Source organism: Callithrix jacchus, chromosome 12 (assembly GCF_049354715.1).
Source record: "Callithrix jacchus isolate 240 chromosome 12, calJac240_pri, whole genome shotgun sequence".
NCBI lineage: Eukaryota > Metazoa > Chordata > Mammalia > Primates > Cebidae > Callithrix > Callithrix jacchus.
The window spans coordinates 119,047,518-119,066,255 of NC_133513.1; the positions used below are offsets into that span (position 1 = coordinate 119,047,518).

The 18,738-nt window shown below is 39.9% G+C and overlaps 1 protein-coding gene across 4 annotated transcripts in view; it reads left to right on the forward strand.

The window, feature by feature from the left end:
• EDRF1 (erythroid differentiation regulatory factor 1) overlaps positions 1-18,738 on the forward strand; it is a 46,689-nt gene that overhangs the window by 16,054 nt on the left and 11,897 nt on the right. For all 4 annotated transcript variants that reach the window (XM_078346727.1, XM_002756698.5, XM_078346728.1 and 1 more), the window contains 11 exons: positions 64-175; positions 1,576-1,836; positions 4,007-4,078; positions 4,374-4,524; positions 6,880-7,068; positions 7,414-7,614; positions 9,505-9,723; positions 12,311-12,534; positions 14,206-14,364; positions 14,479-14,628; positions 16,355-16,508. In XM_078346727.1, coding sequence (XP_078202853.1) covers positions 64-175; positions 1,576-1,836; positions 4,007-4,078; positions 4,374-4,524; positions 6,880-7,068; positions 7,414-7,614; positions 9,505-9,723; positions 12,311-12,534; positions 14,206-14,364; positions 14,479-14,628; positions 16,355-16,508 — 1,892 coding nt within the window. The remainder of the gene's footprint in view (positions 1-63; positions 176-1,575; positions 1,837-4,006; positions 4,079-4,373; positions 4,525-6,879; positions 7,069-7,413; positions 7,615-9,504; positions 9,724-12,310; positions 12,535-14,205; positions 14,365-14,478; positions 14,629-16,354; positions 16,509-18,738) is intronic.

Consider the following 18,738-nt stretch of genomic DNA (forward strand, 5'->3'; position numbering starts at 1 on the left):
TCCTAGGCTTGAGTCTTGCAGACAATGATGAATGGGCAGTAAAGATATTAACTCTTTTTTTAGGGTTGCTTGCAACATGATGATGAAGAAGAATCAAAATAAGAAACACTATGGAACTATTAGAACATTGCTTCTTAACTGTCTTAAACTATTGGACAAAAGCAGGCATCCTCAAGTAAGATGAACACTTATACATTCTCTAAAACAGTTCTAGCATTCTAACGGAATTGTTACCTAGACAGTAAAGCCCCCTAACTCATATTCTGTAACTGCCCTATTCAGTGTGGTACTACATGTGGCTGTGGATCACTTAAACTGTGCTTTGTCTGAATTGACGTGTGCTGTAAGTATAAAATACACACTGAATTTTGAAGATTGGGTGTCTGTACATACTACATGTTGAAATGCGGTATTATATATATTGGATTAAATATATTTAAATTAATTTCACAGATTCTACTTTTTAAATGTAGCTACTAGAAAATTTAAAATTTCATATGTAGCTCATGTTATATTTCCGTTAGACAGCACTGCTCAATAAATTTAGAACTCATGTAATTCTAACAGTAGTGCTCTTAGTTCTTTGTCACTGTTAGACCTTGTTAATCACTTTGTTAATATAAATAGGGTTCACATTCCACACTTGAGGATATTAAAGCATCTCTTAAATAAAGGCTAGTAAAATTTGTTTTAAAGAGGTGGAGGAAGCATCTCTTAAAATATTCCCTCAGTTATGCTCCCCACAATTTTCCACCATCCTTACCCTCAGTTGTCTGACTGACAACTTTACTTTTCACTATAAGGTTAATTGTATTCTTTTCAAATCAGTAAAGGTACTTAGGATATGCAATTTTTCTTTGAAGAGCCAAAGTAATTTTAATTGTAACCACATTTGATTTCAAGATAAATATTATCCTAGAGACCAAACTCAATTTTTTTTTTAAGAAAAATAGTAAAACATTTTGTTTCTGACTTAAATATCTGATTGCTGACCGAGGTGACCGTGTTTAGTGGAATCTGAGTGGTTTATATTGATGTTAAAAAATGGTGTTAGGACTGTTGTCTGTGATTAAGAACTGATAAATAATAGAATGGGATGAATGGTCATATATAAATGCTAATTTTAAGAGAGGGTTTAACTAGAATCATAGATTGTATAATAAATATTAGTTGCCTATTATAGAGAAACTTGTATTAATTTCTGGTTTGTAAAGAGAAATTCTAGTTTCTCACTTGGTTTAGGGTGGTATTAATGTTCGTTAATATTTTAGTTATGACACTCTATACTCAAAAGCTTTTGTTTGTTTCCAGTGAAATTCAGTTGACACCTTTTAAGAGGGAAGGCTCAGGGGTGAAATAATTTCAGGAAACAGGAAACACATCAACCTGTAAAGAATTTACAGAGCATAGCCAGAGTATCGATAGCTTTGAATTGGGAACATTTCTCTGTGTGTTACAGTCTGTATGGTGGAAATAGCCTGTGTGAAGACCTCTTCCTAAAAGTTGTTAATATGATAGTAAAATTGTATTTTTTTGATGTCAGTAATTTACACATATTTCTCTTTTTTTCATAAGATTATTGCTTCTGCCAATTACATGCTTTCAGAACTTTTTCAACTGGATGAACCTAAAAAGGATGAAAATTCAGAATCTCCTTTAAATGAGAACTCTGATGAAAGTTACAGTGAAGAGGAGGAAGAGATGCCCGACAGTGACGAAAATGGATCCTATAGCACCAGCTCTGATCCATCAGATGATAGCAAAGCAGTAGCTGTAATTAAGTCTGTCGGAGAACTGTCGGTACCAGAAAAATACAAATCTATTCATCAAATCAGAGTAAGCCTTTAGAATTTGTGTTAAATTTTTATCAAGGAAACATAATTGTTAATCGAATATAGTTGGCCTTTCAAAAGATATTACTTAAAGAAACCTTTCATGGTCCGGGGTCTAATAATCATTCGTTTTCTGAATTCTAAAATTTGGTTTTATAATTGTCCCAGGTTAATTGACCCACATATGCAATCCTGTCCTGGACAGATATGTAAACAGAGGTCTGTCTATTCTTATGTGGAGGATTTTCCTCTCCAGTGACCAGTGTGTAGTCTTAGTCATGTCTCCTCACTAGGGCACTTCTGTCCAGTTTTGGGGTTGCTGGGAAATGATATATATGGGTTACTTGGTGAACATAGAGTAGGGAAGGGGGTGGCTCTTGGAGCTGTATGTGCTGAGATCTGGTACATTATCCTATGCTATATAGGACAGTATTTTTTCATGACTCTGGTGGTCACGTCTGCCATATTGAACATGTCTCTCCCCTGGACAGGGCCAGATAGATTTCTCCCTGTGTGGGTTGTACTGACTGTCCTTCTACCATCAGTGTATCTCCAGGCAGTATATGCCTTTCCACATACTGTCTCCCTATGATTAGATCCAGGTCAGCTTTAGCAGTTCTGGCTGTTCCCCAAACTGAAATACAGTCATATTTACAGGTAATCTCTTAATTTAGGCACTGAGTGTAACTTTCAGATGGAAACTTTATATCTGAGCAAGTTTTTGAGGGGCTATCTCTGTCACCCTAAAACATGGCCAGTCTTTCTGACCTTCGCTTTCCCCATTTGTTTGCTGTAGCCATGCTGGCTTTTTCTCTCAAAAGTATCAAGATCATGCTCACAGGAGGGCCTTTGTATTTGCTGTTGCTTCTGCTTGGAATGTACCTGCCCTGGGTCTGTTCATGGCTGCCTTTTTTAAGGCTTAAGTCTTGACTGAAATGTTGCCTCTTCAGGGAAATGTTCCTGACCACACTGGCTTAAATGTGCTCTACTTGTTGGTCCTTCAAGGAGCCTGTCTGTACCTGAAGTTCTTATTTTTGTGTTTGTCTCCCTTCACTAGAGTGTGTAAGCTCCCTGCAGGTACAGACACACTGTCTCCTATGTCTAGAACACATTATGAGTACTCAGTAAATATTTGACTAAATGACTGTGGGAAACAGTCATTAACCGCCCATCTAAATTTTAGTTCACTTTCAGCTTGAACTTCCACAGTGGAGTGAAAAATGTTCTGGTTATAATAATTGATTGCAGAAGTTACATGTATATGGAAAACTGCACTGTAACACTAGGCCTTGGACTTACAGGGCAATTAGGTAGTAAGTAAAGATGTAATGAGTTAGCGTCAGTATTTTTCAGAGATAGCACTTTCTATCAGTATCTTTGAAGCACTCAAAATAATACAGTCTTAGTATTCATATAATCATGTCTTTAGTTAGCTTTTCCTCATCCTTGTTCAATGACTACAGTATGGACAGTCAGCATGAGCTCCAGAGTGTCACCTCCCCACTCACTCACTGTGTCCTCAGACAAATTGCTGAACTGTCTGTGCTTGCCTCTCTTCTGTACAATGAGAACAGAAATTCTAAACTCTCAGAATTCAGCAAAATGAAATGCTTCATAGAGGCCCCTATACATAATATCCTTTGTAGTTGGAGGTTGCTAGCTGGTTTTGCTCTTTAATTAAGCAAATAAACAATGAGACTATTGGTGATACTTGTTATTTCTAAATTGATGATAATTTTTTATTCTGTGTTGCCTAGTTTCACTGCTAATGCCGAGTGGGGCTGACCTATTAGATTTCTACATTTGTCTAAAACATTACTGCTCTGGTTCTTGCTTTTTTGTCATACTAGAATTATATTTAAAATTGTTAGTATTTAAAGCAACATATATGTTGTAAGATCCTTTTAAGCAAGATTTTTGTTGATAAAGCTTACAGTATTTTTTTTTCTTTTTTTTTGAGATGGACTCTCGCTTTGTCACCAGGCTGGAGTGTAGTGGCACGATCTCAGCTTACTGCAACCTCCACCTCTTGGGTTCAAGCGATTCGTCGCTAAGCTGAATACATAAAACATTTCTAAAATCAGTTTGTAGAGTTGTAGTAATTCCTTGGAAATGAGAACCGTGGGATTTGTTGCATTGGTAGCATATTAATAATCTCACATTTGTTCCTAAAGCCCAGTTGTGCATTTCCAGTTTGCCATGACACAGAAGAGCGCTGTAGACTCGTGCTTAGTTATGTTCTAGAGGTAAGTTTACCCTTCCCTTTCTAGAGAAGTTGGTACTTGATATGCAGTTTGCACTTGATTGTTGGTATCTAAATGTCATTCCGAATCATGTTCTGCTGTGATTTTTTTTTCCTTAAGCATGAAGTGGAAATCAAATTCGTTTTCCCCAAATCTTTCAGATCAAAATGTTTTTAAAAGTCTGTTTCTGAAATGGAAGTTTTCCTAAACGTATTCAGTAGTCCAGATACTGTCTTTTATTTAGTTTTCAGTTGACCTGAAGTTAGGTATATAGTGAATGCTTTTCCTTTTTTTGAAGGGTTTAAAATCTGTTGATAGCAGCATCAAAAAGGAAAGCGACCTTCCAGCAGCCGACCCCAGCACTCCAATCCCATTAAAATATGAAGATGAATCCACAAGAGGGGGTCCTGAGGGGCCAGAGCAGCAGATGGCCTTGTTTTTGGACAAAAGTAAGTTGAATTGATGTGCAAATAAGGCCTTGAACAGAGTAATATACTGGTTCTTTATCAACAGCAGACTTATGTCAATTAAGGCATTCATTGAAAGGCATTGAGAAAAAGGTATCATGTGAACTGGAAGTAGGGGTAGTATTCTTTCATTTGAAGTATAAGACAAAGGATAATTTTGATGTTTCATGGACATTTCTAATAAGAACATAAGGAGCCTGCATCTTCCTGTTACCCACAGTGAGAAACTAATGCCTTCAGCCTGGTGGAGTTCTCAGAAGTCGCTGCTTCATTAAAAGCACTGGAGTCTTTAGGAGCCACAGACTTAGGAGCCAGACTGTCTAGCTTCACATCTTGGCTTTGTTAGGGCAAGTTGTTCTACTGTTTTGAGTCACTTTCTATCTCTTTGAAAGTGGAGACAATGATAATGCCTTCTTTAAAGAGTTGTGACAGTGATGAAATTGTTAATATCTGTGAAGTGCTCAGATAGTGTACATAATAAGCACTATAGAAGTGTAGGCTGTTGTTACTGCACAGTACTTGAATAAGCTAGAAATGTCACTTTTAGGCTGGGCGCGGTGGCTCACGCCTGTAATCCCAGCACTTTGGGAGGTCGAGGCGGGTGGATCATGAGGTCAAAAGATCGAGACCATCCTGGTCAACAAGGTGAAACCCCGTCTCTACTAAAAATACAAAAAAAAAAAAAAATTAGCTGGGCATGGTGGCGCGTGCCTGTAATCCCAGCTACTCGGGAGGCTGAGGCAGGAGAATTGCCTGAACCCAGGAGGCGGAGGTTGCGGTGAGCTGAGATCGCGCCATTGCACTACAGCCTGGGTAACGAGCAAAAACTCCATCTCAGAAAAAACAAAAAGAAAGAAATGTCAGTTTTAAATTATCTAGTTCTTCAGGAATATCACATCATGAAGAACATATGGGCTTTGAAGCAAAAGTTGTGAATTTCTTCTTTATTTTAACCTAAGTTGTATCTCTGTTTCCAACCTAATTTCTTCCCCCCTTTAAAATCAGTTTCAATTGTTAAAAAAAAAAAAAAGTGTAGAACGCCTGTATGTTTGAAATAATACCAAGTGCTTTCTAGACCTTTCTTCCTTTCTGGAACAGACATGGTAGAGGTAGGAGAGGAATAGATTTATTTCCCCAGCATTTATGTAGTGCTGCTGTATGCCAGGCTTCAGCCTACAGGCAGTAAGGAGATCACACCAGGACTTTTGCTATTCTTTTTTTTCTGAAATGCCTCTTCTGTCTTCCTCTTCTATGTCCCCTGTTGATAATCCTGCCCAAGCTCAGAATCTCCATGCTTTCCTATATCCTCTATCAGAATTACTTGATTCTCCTACCATTTTGTCCTATGAGCCTGCCTTATGTCAGAGTTCCTGTGTTAAATGGTTTTACATACACATGTACGCACAAACACACTTGTGAACAGGAACTTCATCTTAATTTTAGTTTCTCACAATGCCTCTTACTACAGATAATGCTTACATCAGCAGAGGAAAAAGAAATACATGCACACATTAAACCATAATGAAGACTAAGTACCTTTCATTGCCTTCAAAGACTTGTGTTTTAGCTGATTAAAAAATGAGAAATCTTAAAGCTGGGGAGAGGGGGAGGTGTGTTTTTGTTCTTTGTGGAGCAAAGTGTTCCACAGTGTTTTGTTCTCTCTTTGTTAATTACACTTAACATATTTTGTTGTGGTTTATGCTATCAAGGTTAGGGACCATGTAACTCCATGTCACAGTTTCTATTGCCTGGCACAGTGCTTGGCACAAAAAGATCATTTGTTGAGTAAAGACAGTAGCAATGGGCTGGACTTTAAATAAAAAGTGTTCCTGATAGAGGAAACAATAAACTAAGATGGGAGATAGGAAAAACAGGCATCTTTGTAGGTGACAAGTAGTAACTTAACATTGGCTGATGGGTAGTAGGATGGACAAGTAGGAATTAAGACTGAGACTTGCAAGAAGCCATTTTAATGTTTGAGGACGCGAGGCTTTGACACTGATCTAAGCTGTGCTTTAGGAAGGCAAACTTTGACGGGTTGACACATAGACTGGAGAAAGAAGACAGGTGTCACTCATGAGGTTCAGTGACACTGGAAGAGAATGGCAGAGTTGCCGATGTCAGGAAAGCAGAAGGCCTTGGAACTCCCAAGTGAGAGTCTTTTAACACAGCCATTTTACTCCAATGTATTTAAGCAGTAAAACATAGTATTTGCCAGTGTTGTCATAATAGTACCTAAGTCTAGAGTATTTCCATCAAGAAATAGAAAATATTTTTTGTGCGCGAGACTTACAGTCAAATGAAATGTGATGTCTTTTTTTTTTCTACATGTCACAGTGGGCTCCCTTCAGAAGGGCAATTATTCCAGTCAATCTGGAATGATCCCTGGCTCTTGGCAACATAAAATGAAACTTCAGCTGATTCTCAAGTCATCAAAGGCCTATTATGTTTTGTCTGATGCTGCCATGAGTCTTCAGAAATATGGAAGAGCGTTACGATACATTAAATTAGCTTTGCAAAGCCATGGTAAGCTACTAGAAATGAATGCGTTTAATAGTCTCTGGGAAGGGAGAACAGAGAAGGCGTCTGAATCACAATGGAAATTTACTCCTATTTCTGTTGTAAATCTTTATTTTAAAATGTCTCTCTCTAATCCTGTGTGTGTTACCTACTATTTTAGTTTCTGCTCAGTGGTTTAACATCTCTTTGCTATGAAATGCATGAAACCTTAATATGTATTATTGGACATAAACACAGAATAGGTACAGTAACACAAAGTGTTCAGCCGGTAACACAGTGTCTTCCTATTTCCCGTGATCATTAATTTTTTCTGCATTTTTGTTTTTTCTCCCTCCAACCCTTCCCAAACAGATACTTACTGCTGCCTCTGCACCAATATGCTTTCTGAAGTGCTCCTGTTTCTCTCTCAATATTTGACACTTTGTGGTGATATCCAGCTAATGCTAGCCCAGAATGCAAATAATAGAGCAGCACACCTTGAGGAGTTTCATTACCAGACGAAAGAAGACCAGGAGATCCTGCACAGCCTTCACAGAGAGTCCAGTTGCCAAGGTGTGCCAGAGGTGCAGACCACGTGGTTCTCAGAGGAACTGTGCAGTCCAACTCATTCTGGAGTATTCAGAAAAGGGACAGAAATATTAGTTTTCATATTTGCTCTGCATTTATTTATTTAATTTTTTGTTTTCTGAGACAGAGTCTCACTCTGTCACCCAGGCTGAAGTACAGTGGTGCGATCTCAGCTCACTGCAACCTCCACTTCCTGGGTTCAAGTGCTCCTCCTGCCTCAGCCTCCAGAGTACCTGGGACTACAAGCACACACCACCACGCCCAGCTAATTTTTGTATTTTTAGTAGAGACAAGGTTTCACCATGTTGGCCAGGCTGGTCCCGAACATCTGGCCTCAAGTAATCCACTCACCTTGTCTTCCCAAAGTGCTGGAATTGCAGGCATGAGCCACTGCACCCGGCCTGCTGTTTTATTCATTTCTTAATTTTAAAATCATGCATAATCCTATGTATTTGTATAAAATGATTTTTAAGTATTTTATAATTACTGTTCATATAACTAGAACTAACTACAAAGTAAGATCCAAAGACAGTTGTGTCAATTTTTTTTTTAAGACAGTCTCACTGTGCCTCCCAGGCTGGAGTGCAGTGGGGTAATCTTGGCTCACTGCAACCTCCACCTTCTGGGTTCAAGTGATCCTCCCATCTCAGTCTCCCAAGTAGCTGGGACTAGTACATGTGCCACCACACCTAGCTAATTTTTGTTTGAGATAGGGTTTCACCATGTTGCCCAGGCTGGTCTCAAATTCCTCAACTCAAGCAGTCCTCCCACCTTGGCCTCCCAAAGTGCTGGGATTACAGGTGTGAGCCATGTGTCCAGCCTTGTGTCAGCTTTTTACACACTACTCTTCTTTTTTTTCCCATGAGGTTCTTCCAGGTAACACTTGTAGTCAGCTAACAAAGCCATGGATTTTCTTTTGAAAGGTCTAACAGTTGATGAAGGTCGATTGCCTTCTGAGTGATTCCTCTGGGCTAAAATAAAGTGATCATTCTTTTTAAAGTTAGTTCATAGCCAGCCTTCTTCCTGAACATGTCACTCTGTTTGTAATTATCAGTAGAGTGATCTGATCCACAGTAGCGGTATTCCTCATTCTTACCTCAGCACAGTTGTGTAACCACGCTGCCATTAGGACAGTGAACGAAGTAAAAGAAGATAAATCTTCTGAAGGGGCTTCTTTTCATGGGATTGTTTTATTTTGCTCTTAAATTTTTATGCTAAATATTACTTGATGTTTGCCTCCCAAAGTTTTGGACAGTTAACCGCTGGAGGAGTATATTAGGGGAGAGGGAAAAATGTGTTATTTTCTGATGTTTTTGCCCTTTGCCCTCTCTCCGTCTTTCTCAGATAATCTTTTTTTATGGATGTAGTAGGAAAATTCTCAGTATATTCTTACTACTCGCATCATAGCAGTTTCAGTTAAATGCTACTTTGTACTCCAGTCCCCACTGGATGGCATTTTTAATCCTCGAGGGCTTGTGTGGCAGCTTCTTCAGTGGCTTAACATTAACTTGGCACATTATTTCAAGAACTATTTCCATTAATTAAAAATGCCAAATTTACTTTGGACTAGTGGACGTTAGGTCTGTCCTAATAAACAAGGGTACCTGGGAAAACCAGGATCACAGGAATTGTTTGATACACATAGGTAGGAAAATGTTTATTTTTATCCAACATTTATATCCCAAGAAATATAATTTTATAAAGAAATAGATGTTTATTATGAAACTTAAATATTGTATTGATTGAATCATAGTATACTTGTGCTATATTGCATTTTTTATTACGTAGAATATAAAATATCAGGTTCGTTTCGATACTGAGGAAGAAGAAATCACATGGCTCGCATTGATGTTTGTTTGCCTTTTTTCTTTTCAGGATTTGCATGGGCAACTGATTTGTCTACAGACTTAGAAAGTCAACTGTCTGTTAGTTGTAAATGTTATGAGGCTGCTAATGAAATCTTGCAATTTAGTGGCTTAAAAAGCCAAAATCCAGAACACTATGTACAAGTATTAAAGAGAATGGGTAACATTAGAAATGAAATTGGTGTATTTTACATGAATCAGGCTGCTGCATTACAGAGTGAGAGAGTAGGTGAGTATCTCTTTAGATTCCTCTCTTTATTGCCTGTTCTATTAGAAAATTATGTTAATTTTTTATGAGTTAAGAACTGTGGCACTTGATTTTATATCATAAAGAGGTGCTATGTTAGAGAACCTCTTATTCTTTTTTTTTTTTGAGACGGAGTTTTGCCCCCGGGCTGGAGCACGATGGCGCAATCTCAGCTCACCGCAACCTCCGCCTCCTGGGTTCAGGCAATTCTGCCTCAGCCTGCTGAGTAGCTGGGACTACAGGCACAAGCCACCATGCCCAGCTAATTTTTTGTACTTTTAGTAGAGACAGGGTTTCACCATGTTGACCAGGATGGTCTCCATCTCTTGACCTCGTGATCCACCCGCCTTGGCCTCCCAAAGTGCTGGGATTATTCTTAAGAAATAGAACTAGGAAAACATTATTTTCCCTTGGAATTAATTATTTCAGTGTTCTTCATTCCCACTGTGTACTTTAGTCCTTCTGATCAATTCAGAAGCAAATGACATCCAGCCATTGTGCCACGCTCTATGTTGAATATGTAACTGGCTAAAATATGGTCCTCACTTCATGTTGGGAAGCTACATATGAACACAAAACCTCAAAATGCCGTGGATGAGTACAGTATAATGGGAGACTGGGGCAGGATGACGTTTATTGAAGTTGTAGGGTCCTTAGAAGGCTTTTGGGAAAGTGTACTTGAGCAGGGTGGTGCAGGATTTGTAGAACGTCAGCAGGCTAATGTGAGGAATGGAGGGCTTTCCAGACTGAGGAGGCAGTATAATAAGGAGGAAGAAGCCAGGGATCCCAGAGGGTCCAAGAGGGAGCAAGAGGCCTGTGTGAGCACAATGTGGGATGGTAAATCCTTTGGGCCCATGTTGAATTGGAGTCCACCATGGAACATGTATGTGAAAGATGTAATTTAGTAGATTTGAAATAGGGCTAGTGAGACAGATTGAGAACCATTCACAGAAAGGTGATAGTTGAAGCCATGAGAGCAGATGGGAATATAAAGACTGGACATGGTGAGAACAGCAAGCGCTGAGGTCGAGCTAAGGTTAGCAGGTAAGCTAAACATCTGTGGGCCTTTGGTTTTTTTTTTTTTTTTTTTTTAATTTACCTATTTATTTTTAGAGACAGGGTCTTGCTCTATCGCCCAGGCTAGCATGCAGTGGCGTAATCATAGCTCACTACAACCTTGAACTCCTGGGCTCAGGCAATCCTCTCACCTCACCCTCAAAGCTCTTTTTCAAAATTTTTTTCGAGATGAGGTCTTGCTGTCTTACCCAGGCTGGTCTTGAACTCCTGGCCTCAGGCAGCCCTCACACCTTGGCCTCCCAAAGTGCTGGGATTACAGGCATGAGCTGCTGCACCTAGCCTGTGTACCTGTTGATCTGTGAACTACGTTCGGCACTAGGAATACAAATATTGCCCCCAAAGAGTTCATTGCTAGTAAGAGAATCTGTGCATTTAAGGTGCATCTGGAGCAGGCAGTCAGTGAGGGAGCCTAGGAAGTGGCAGGCAGGAAGCTAGGGAAATTGAATACAACACAGGTCGTAATCTCTTCAAACTCCATGGGACCATGCTTTTGGATCTTTACAAAATGGCACTTTGCTCAGATGTATTTCTTTGCTTATTTTGATATCATTTGGTTAATATTGAAGAGGGTTATACTTAAGTGTTATACAGTTGTCCCCACTCATCCTGGGAGGATACGTTCCAAGATCCCCAGTGGATGCCTGAAACTGTGGAGAGTACCAAAGCCTGTATATACTGTGCTTTTTCCTATACATGCGTACCTGTGATGAAGTGTAATTTACACATTAGGCACAGTAAGATTAACTGCATTTACAACAATATGCCAGCATCAGTACTCTTACGCTTTGGGGCATTATTAAGTAAAAATAAGTTACTTGTACAGAAGCACAGCGATATCATAACAGTAGCTGTCTAATAACCCAGACAGCTACTGAGTGAATAATGGGCAGCTCTGCGTACACCATGAATATGCTGGACCAAGGGATGTTTCACTTCCTGGTGAGGCGGAGCAGGACGGCAAGAGATTTCATCAAGCTGTAATAATTGGCTGGGGCTGCTATGATGAAATATCATAGACTGGGTGACATAAACAAGAGAAATGTATTGTCTCATAGGTCTGGATACTGTCAGCAGGCTTGGATTCCTCTTTCTCCCTTGGCTTGCAGATAACCACCTTCTCGCTGTGTCCACACAGGGCCCTCTCTTTATGTGTGCCCCTGGAGTCTCTCCCTCTTTTTAAAAGACCAGTCATACTGGATTAGGACTCCACTCTTACGATCTCATTTAACCTTAATTATGTCTTTAAAGGGCCTGTCCTAAATACAATCACATTCTAAGGAACTAGGGGTTTGGGCTTCAACATAGGAACTCTGGGGTACACGTTACCCTTCATGTAACAGGCACGATGAGAGCAATGCGCTGTGGTTGACTGTGGGTGATGGCTCACCACCACACTCCTGTCACTGCCATCCTCCTCTAATCTCATTGAGACAGTGCTAGGGTTTACACTGATGTCTGCTTACACAGTTCTTTTCTTTCTTTCTCTGTAAAGTGAGCAAATCTGTGTCTGCTGCTGAGCAACAATTGTGGAAAAAAAGCTTTTCTTGTTTTGAAAAGGGAATTCACAACTTTGAGTCAATTGAGGATGCTACAAATGCTGCCCTTTTATTATGTAACACCGGGAGACTGATGCGGATTTGTGCACAGGCGCACTGTGGTGCAGGTGATGAATTTAAACGTGAATTTTCACCAGAAGAAGGCTTATATTATAATAAGGTAACACATCTGCTTGCATGTTGGGCCTCACCCATTCATACCTGTCATTTATTTATACTTTGCCATTGTTTCACTAAAATTTTACAAATCTAAAAATAATTAAACTGTGGTAATGGCACAAGACTACACAGATCATGAAAACGTCTGGAACCTGGCCTAAGACTAGTAAAAATTGAGTATTGAAGATGACGTGAAATTGGTAGGAAAAAGATGATTCTGCAAATTGTTGGTACAACCAGCATGAATGTCAAATGGATTAAAGATTGACATGGAGAAAGTAAAACTGTAAAAGTACTAGAAGAAAATACAGGTAGAGACTTATATGATAGGTATATGATAGGCCAAGGAAGGACTTTCCCAGCATTGCACAGTAAGCAGAAATCCTGGGTAAAAGTTGAATAAACTCAAATGTGTAAAAATTAAGTTCTAAAATACACAAATATATAAAAAATAAAGATCTAAAAATGTGCAACAGAAAGTGAAATTGAAAGCAAATTATAATCTAGGGAAAATACTTATTCATAATAACAGAAGAGAGGTTAATACACTCTTATCATATAAAAATTAAGAATCATTGAAATTAAACCACCCAAAGAGAAAAAAAGAGCAAATAACCTTGAACAGAAAATGTACACATTTTTTTAAAAGTAAATGGCTAATATATATAAAAGAAATTTTTCAAAATTAATTTTTTTTTTTTTTTTTTTTTTTTTAGACAGAGTCTCACTCTGTTGCCCAGGCTGGAGTACAGTGGCACAGTCTCAGCTCACTGCAACCTGGGTTCAAGCAATCCTCATGCCTCAGCCTCCTGAGTAGCTGAGACCACAGGTGTGTGCCACCACACCTGGCTCATTTTGGTATTATAATATTTCTAGTAGAAATGGGCTTTCGTCATGTTGGCCAGGCTAATCTCAAACTCCTGCCCTCAAAATTGAGTTTTATTTATCAGATTGCCAAATCCTATGACAAATGATCACACCCACTGTTGGAGAAGGTACAAGGATATGAGCACTCATGTTCTGGAGTAATTGAAGCAATTTAAATGACATTAGTAGTGAAAATGATTATGGCATAATAAATTTTTAAATGAGTGTGATTTTTTTTATTTTTAAAATTTACATATACACAGAAGAGAGTTAATAAGTATCCACTAGAAATGTAGAAATTATTGCTGGGTACAAAAGAAAAATTATTGCTGGGTAGTTAAGTGAAGTATGGTTTTGGTTTTGATTTGAATATAATGGCCAGGTATTTGAGGATTGGGGTAACAAGGTGGGAGGAAATACTTCTCCTTACAGTAAAATCTGTCAAGTTTTAATCTAGTTTACTAGCATGTAAACTGTAATTTACATTTAGAAAGAAAAAAAAAAGGAAGCAAGTGCATTCTCATGCTCAGCCTGAGTCAGAAAGCAGCACCATGGACTGGCTTCTTGTAGCCTTGAGGTGGGAATGCAGAGTGGTCTTCAGTCTACTTGGAATAACTTTCTTCATTGAAATATTTTCATTGACCTTTTTGGGGGAAAAAAAGTAATTTCCTCATAATGTTGTCCCTTTATAAATTATCCCGAAATTAAATTAACTCTGAGTAGTTAGGAAGTATGTTTTGTTTTAATGCAGTATTGGTATATGTTTGAGCCGAGTTAGAAATGTGCACTGCTTTCTCCCTTGCAGGCTATTGATTACTATTTGAAAGCACTAAGGTCGTTGGGAACACGAGACATACATCCAGCTGTTTGGGATTCAGTGAACTGGGAATTGTCCACTACTTACTTCACTATGGCAACTCTACAGCAAGATTATGCTCCATTATCTAGAAAAGCTCAGGAGCAGGTGATAATATTTGCTGGATTATAAAATAAGTTCTCTGTCGCATTTAAACGTTTTAACAACCCCTACAGTCAGATTCGAAACTTATTTTTTTCTTGCCCTCAAAAAAATAAACAGATTGAAAAAGAAGTCAGTGAGGCCATGATGAAGTCCCTGAAATACTGCGACGTGGATTCAGTGTCTGCTCGGCAGCCCCTTTGTCAGTATCGAGCTGCAACCATCCATCACAGGCTGGCCTCCATGTACCATAGCTGTCTGAGGAATCAGGTACTGTCAGTCCAAGTTAAGTACAGAGCCACATTAATTTAAAAGTGTTCTGGGTACTTTGTTTTTAATTAGCTACTTTAGAAAAACGGGTAGTGTAGCTGTTTTTCCCTCTCATCTGTGCCATATATTTTCTTCAACTCTACTTGATTTGGTCCTAGTTAGCGAACTTACCGATTTGCCTAGGTGTGTTACTTAGTTTTTTTTTTTAATGTAGGTAGGCTTTATAGTAATGGTTTGATACCAGTTCTACAGTACTAGTCTCCCGTCTTTTATCGTAAAATAGAGCATATATATGAAAGCATAGAAAATACATGCGGAACATACGTACAGTTTACAAAATAAACGAAAGGAAAGCCCTGTGGCCCTTGGCTGGAGGTTAAGGAATGGAAGCGTCCTCTAGAGGGCCCCCGTGTGCCCCTCCCTGGTGTGTCTTCCTTGATGTTCATCCAGGTAAACTGCTGTCCTAAATTTTCTGCTGTGTTCCTGTCTTTTTTGTGATGTGCCACTTAAATAGTATGTCTACGGTTGTGCTCCATGGTGAGCATGAGAAAATGAATCCTGCTGTTGGTGTTCTGTGGCTTACTGCCTTTCACTTAGCATCATGTTTTGAGATGTATCTGTGTTGGCAGGCACACGTACCTGTTCATTTTCTCAGCTAAGTAGTCATTAAATGACTATATGGTAGTTTATTTCGTCTGTGATTACTGAATTTTTGGGTTATTCCAGTTTGATGCTATTAGAATCTAGTACCAACAGTATTGTACATGAATCCTTGTGCTCAAATGCCTGTATTTCTGAGAATAATCTGAGCCTTCCTTTGGAGAGATTGCTTTGCTTCTGCTGGAGTCTTGGGCCTATAGTTTCTCAGTAATGTTTTTTGTTTCTTTTTTGCTTTTCCCCCTTGTAAGGTAAGACTACTCACCTTGCAGTCCTTTTGGCATGAGATTACTTCTGGGTGGCCCTTCTCCTGAAAAGTATCATCTTCTGAGTTTGAGATCCAGCTTAAACTGGAAAAGATTTTTTTTTCAGACAGGGTCTCATTCTGTTGCCCAGACTGGAGTGCAGTGGCACGATCTTGGTTCACTGCAAACTCTGCCTCCCAGGCCTCCCCACTCTTTGCATATAGATATCTAGTTGTCCCAGTACCATTTTCTGAAAAGACTACTCTTCCTCCACTGAATTGTCTTGGCCCCCTTAAACTTGCCTTTGCCCTTAGGATATTAGGCCATCTGGGAAAACCTGAATTTTGGTTGAGGACTTTAGAAGGCAAAGTGGAAAGAAATCTTCTCCAATTCATGCCTATAATCCCAGCAATTTGGGAGGCCGAGGCAGGCAGATCATTTGAGGTCAGAAGTTTGCGACCAGCCTGGCCAACATGGCAAAACCCCGTCTCTAGTAAAAATACACAAATTAGCCAAGCGGTAGTGACGGGCGCCTGTAATCCCACCACTCAGGAGGCTGAGGCAGGAAAATTCCTCGATCCAGGAGGCGGAGGCTGTAGTGAGCTGAGTTCCTGCCACTGCACTCCAGCCTGGGCAACAGAGTGAGACTCCATCTCAAAAAAAAAAAAAAAAAAAGGAAATGGATTAAATACCTAAATATAAAAGCTTAAAAACAATAAGACCTAATAGGACCCCTGGGGTGAAAAATAACCCAGAAGCACTTGGTGAAGCCTGAGGGAGTCACCGGGAAGGTTTTGTGTTTGAAGTTTGGGCTTTGATTTCAGGTTGGTGATGAGCACCTCAGGAAGCAGCACCGGGTGCTGGCAGACCTTCATTATACCAAGGCCACAAAGCTGTTCCAGCTTCTGAAAGACGCTCCCTGTGAGCTGCTCAGGGTACAGCTGGAGAGAGTAGCATTCGCAGAATTTCAGATGACCAGTAAGTCTCACTTTTCATTTCTTGAATATGCATGCATTGGCTTAGCGTTCGACGGTCTTAGAGTGAGGCAGGTCTGCGAAGCTAAGTAATACTGCTTTCATTTTAATTTGCCCCATAGTAAATTTTGCGTAGAGAGCAGGAGGAATCTCTACAGTTTTTGAAGTGCTTTTTAAAACTAGAGAATAGATTAGATTATATTCAGTCACTAGAAATATTGAAATATGGCCCATAATCCCTTACTTGGAAAAAAATTTGACAAATCAATATAAACAGTTACAGATGTAAACTGGCCAAGCACGGTGGCTCACGCCTGTGATCCCAGCACTTTGGGAGGCTGAGGCAGGCAGATCACCTTAGGTCAGGAGTTGAGACCAGCCTGGCCAACATAGTGAAATCCCATCTCTACTAAAAATACAAAAATTGGCCAGGTGTGGTGGTGCAGGCCTATAGTTCCAGCTACTGAGGAGGCTGAGGCGGGAGAATCGCTTGAACCCAGGAGGTGGAGGTTGCAGTGAGCCAAGATCATGCCACTGCACTCCGGCCTGGGCAATAGCTCGAGACTCTGTCTCAAAACAAAACAGAAAAACACAAAGATTGAAATCAGGATAAAAAATTTGAGAGTGGAATTGAGAGGCAACAGTAAAGGAGTAGTGGGCCTTATTGAACCCTTTAAACACAGAACTGACACTCGGATTGTGGTTCCGGTAGAGCCTGACCAAGGTGAAGGTAAGTCGGAGATAGAGAAGGGTGAACCTGAGAATGCTTTCTTAGGTTATTTTCCATGGCAGGGAGTAGGCAGATACTTCAGCCACTTAGTGATTTTTCCTGAGTTCTCCCTGTCTCTCTTGCTGACCTGTTCTCTTCTCCTGCAGAGGAGTGTTTTGAGAAGTATTTCTTGTGTGGTAAAGAAACAAGAAACAGTTATTTGAAGAGCAGTAGTTCATTTAGTTTTCTGTCTTCTGTAAGACAAGGATAATTTACATCTGTACGACTTAGTTTACATAGGTATGCAGTAGCCCTGGCAGGTGCCTGAGAACTGGTAACATTGTTCCCTTTGGGGAGGAAACCTGGAAGGCCAGGAGGAGGGGGTTCACTGCATACCCATTTGGACCTTGTAAATTTTGGGAATGTATTACCTATCTAAAACAGTTTCTAAAAATAGTTTTTACTAAAATTAATTTTTTGCTGGCATATAATGTGTGGCTAGATGTGTGGGACAGTCACCAGGATTAACAGTAGCTCTTTATGGGGGAAGGGTTGGGGAGAGTCATCTTCACTTTTCATCTGCACCTTTGAATATTCTGCCGTGTTTGAATTCCGTAGAATGAGCAAACATCTTTTTTTTGTTGTTGAGTTTTTGTTTGTTTGTTTGGAGACAGACTCTCACTCTGTCACCTAGTGGAGTGCAGTGGCATGGTCATGGCTCACTGCAGCCTTCACCTTCTGGGCTCTAGTGAGCCTCAGCTAATTTTTTAAACAATGTTTTGTAGAGACAGGGTCTCTCCATGTTATAAGCCTAGGCTGGTCTAGCAATCCTCCTGCGTCAGCCTCCCGAAGTGCTAGAAGATACTGAACACAGATTTGCTAAGATGATAAATGTGCTTAATTCCCTCCAGTGCTTTAGAAAATAATGTAAATATTTGGGGGGGTGTTGTTAGCCGAATTTGTGAGTTTTGTAAGCCAAGTTAATAAATGCTCTAGATTGTGACACCTTTTATTCTATCTTATTTTACCCAGTGTTTTTTTTCTAGTACATATGATTCAGATCTCCCTTCCTAATGTCTATATTGTCTGGTCCCTGCCCCAGCATCACTTCCATACATAATCAATAGCTTGCCTTCCAGATGCCAAATCTATGCTGAAATCACATTTATCCATTGATTTGAAAGACAATAGATTATTTAAAAAGTGTGGGATTATGGGTCAGTGCATCAGCTCATGCCTGTAATCCCAGCACTTTGGGAGGTCGAGGTGGGTGGATCACAAGGTCAGGAGATCAAGATCATCCCAGCCAACATGGTGAAACCCCGTCTCTACTAAAAATACAAAAATTAGCTAGGCATGGTGGTACTCACCTGTAAGTCCCAGCCACTTGGGAGGCTGAGGCAGGAGAATCGCTTGAACCCAGGAGGCGGAGGTTGCAGTGAGCTAAGATCATGCCACTACACTCCAGTCTGGGCAACAGAGTGAGACTCCACCTCAAAAAAAAAAAAAGTGTGGGATTATGCTT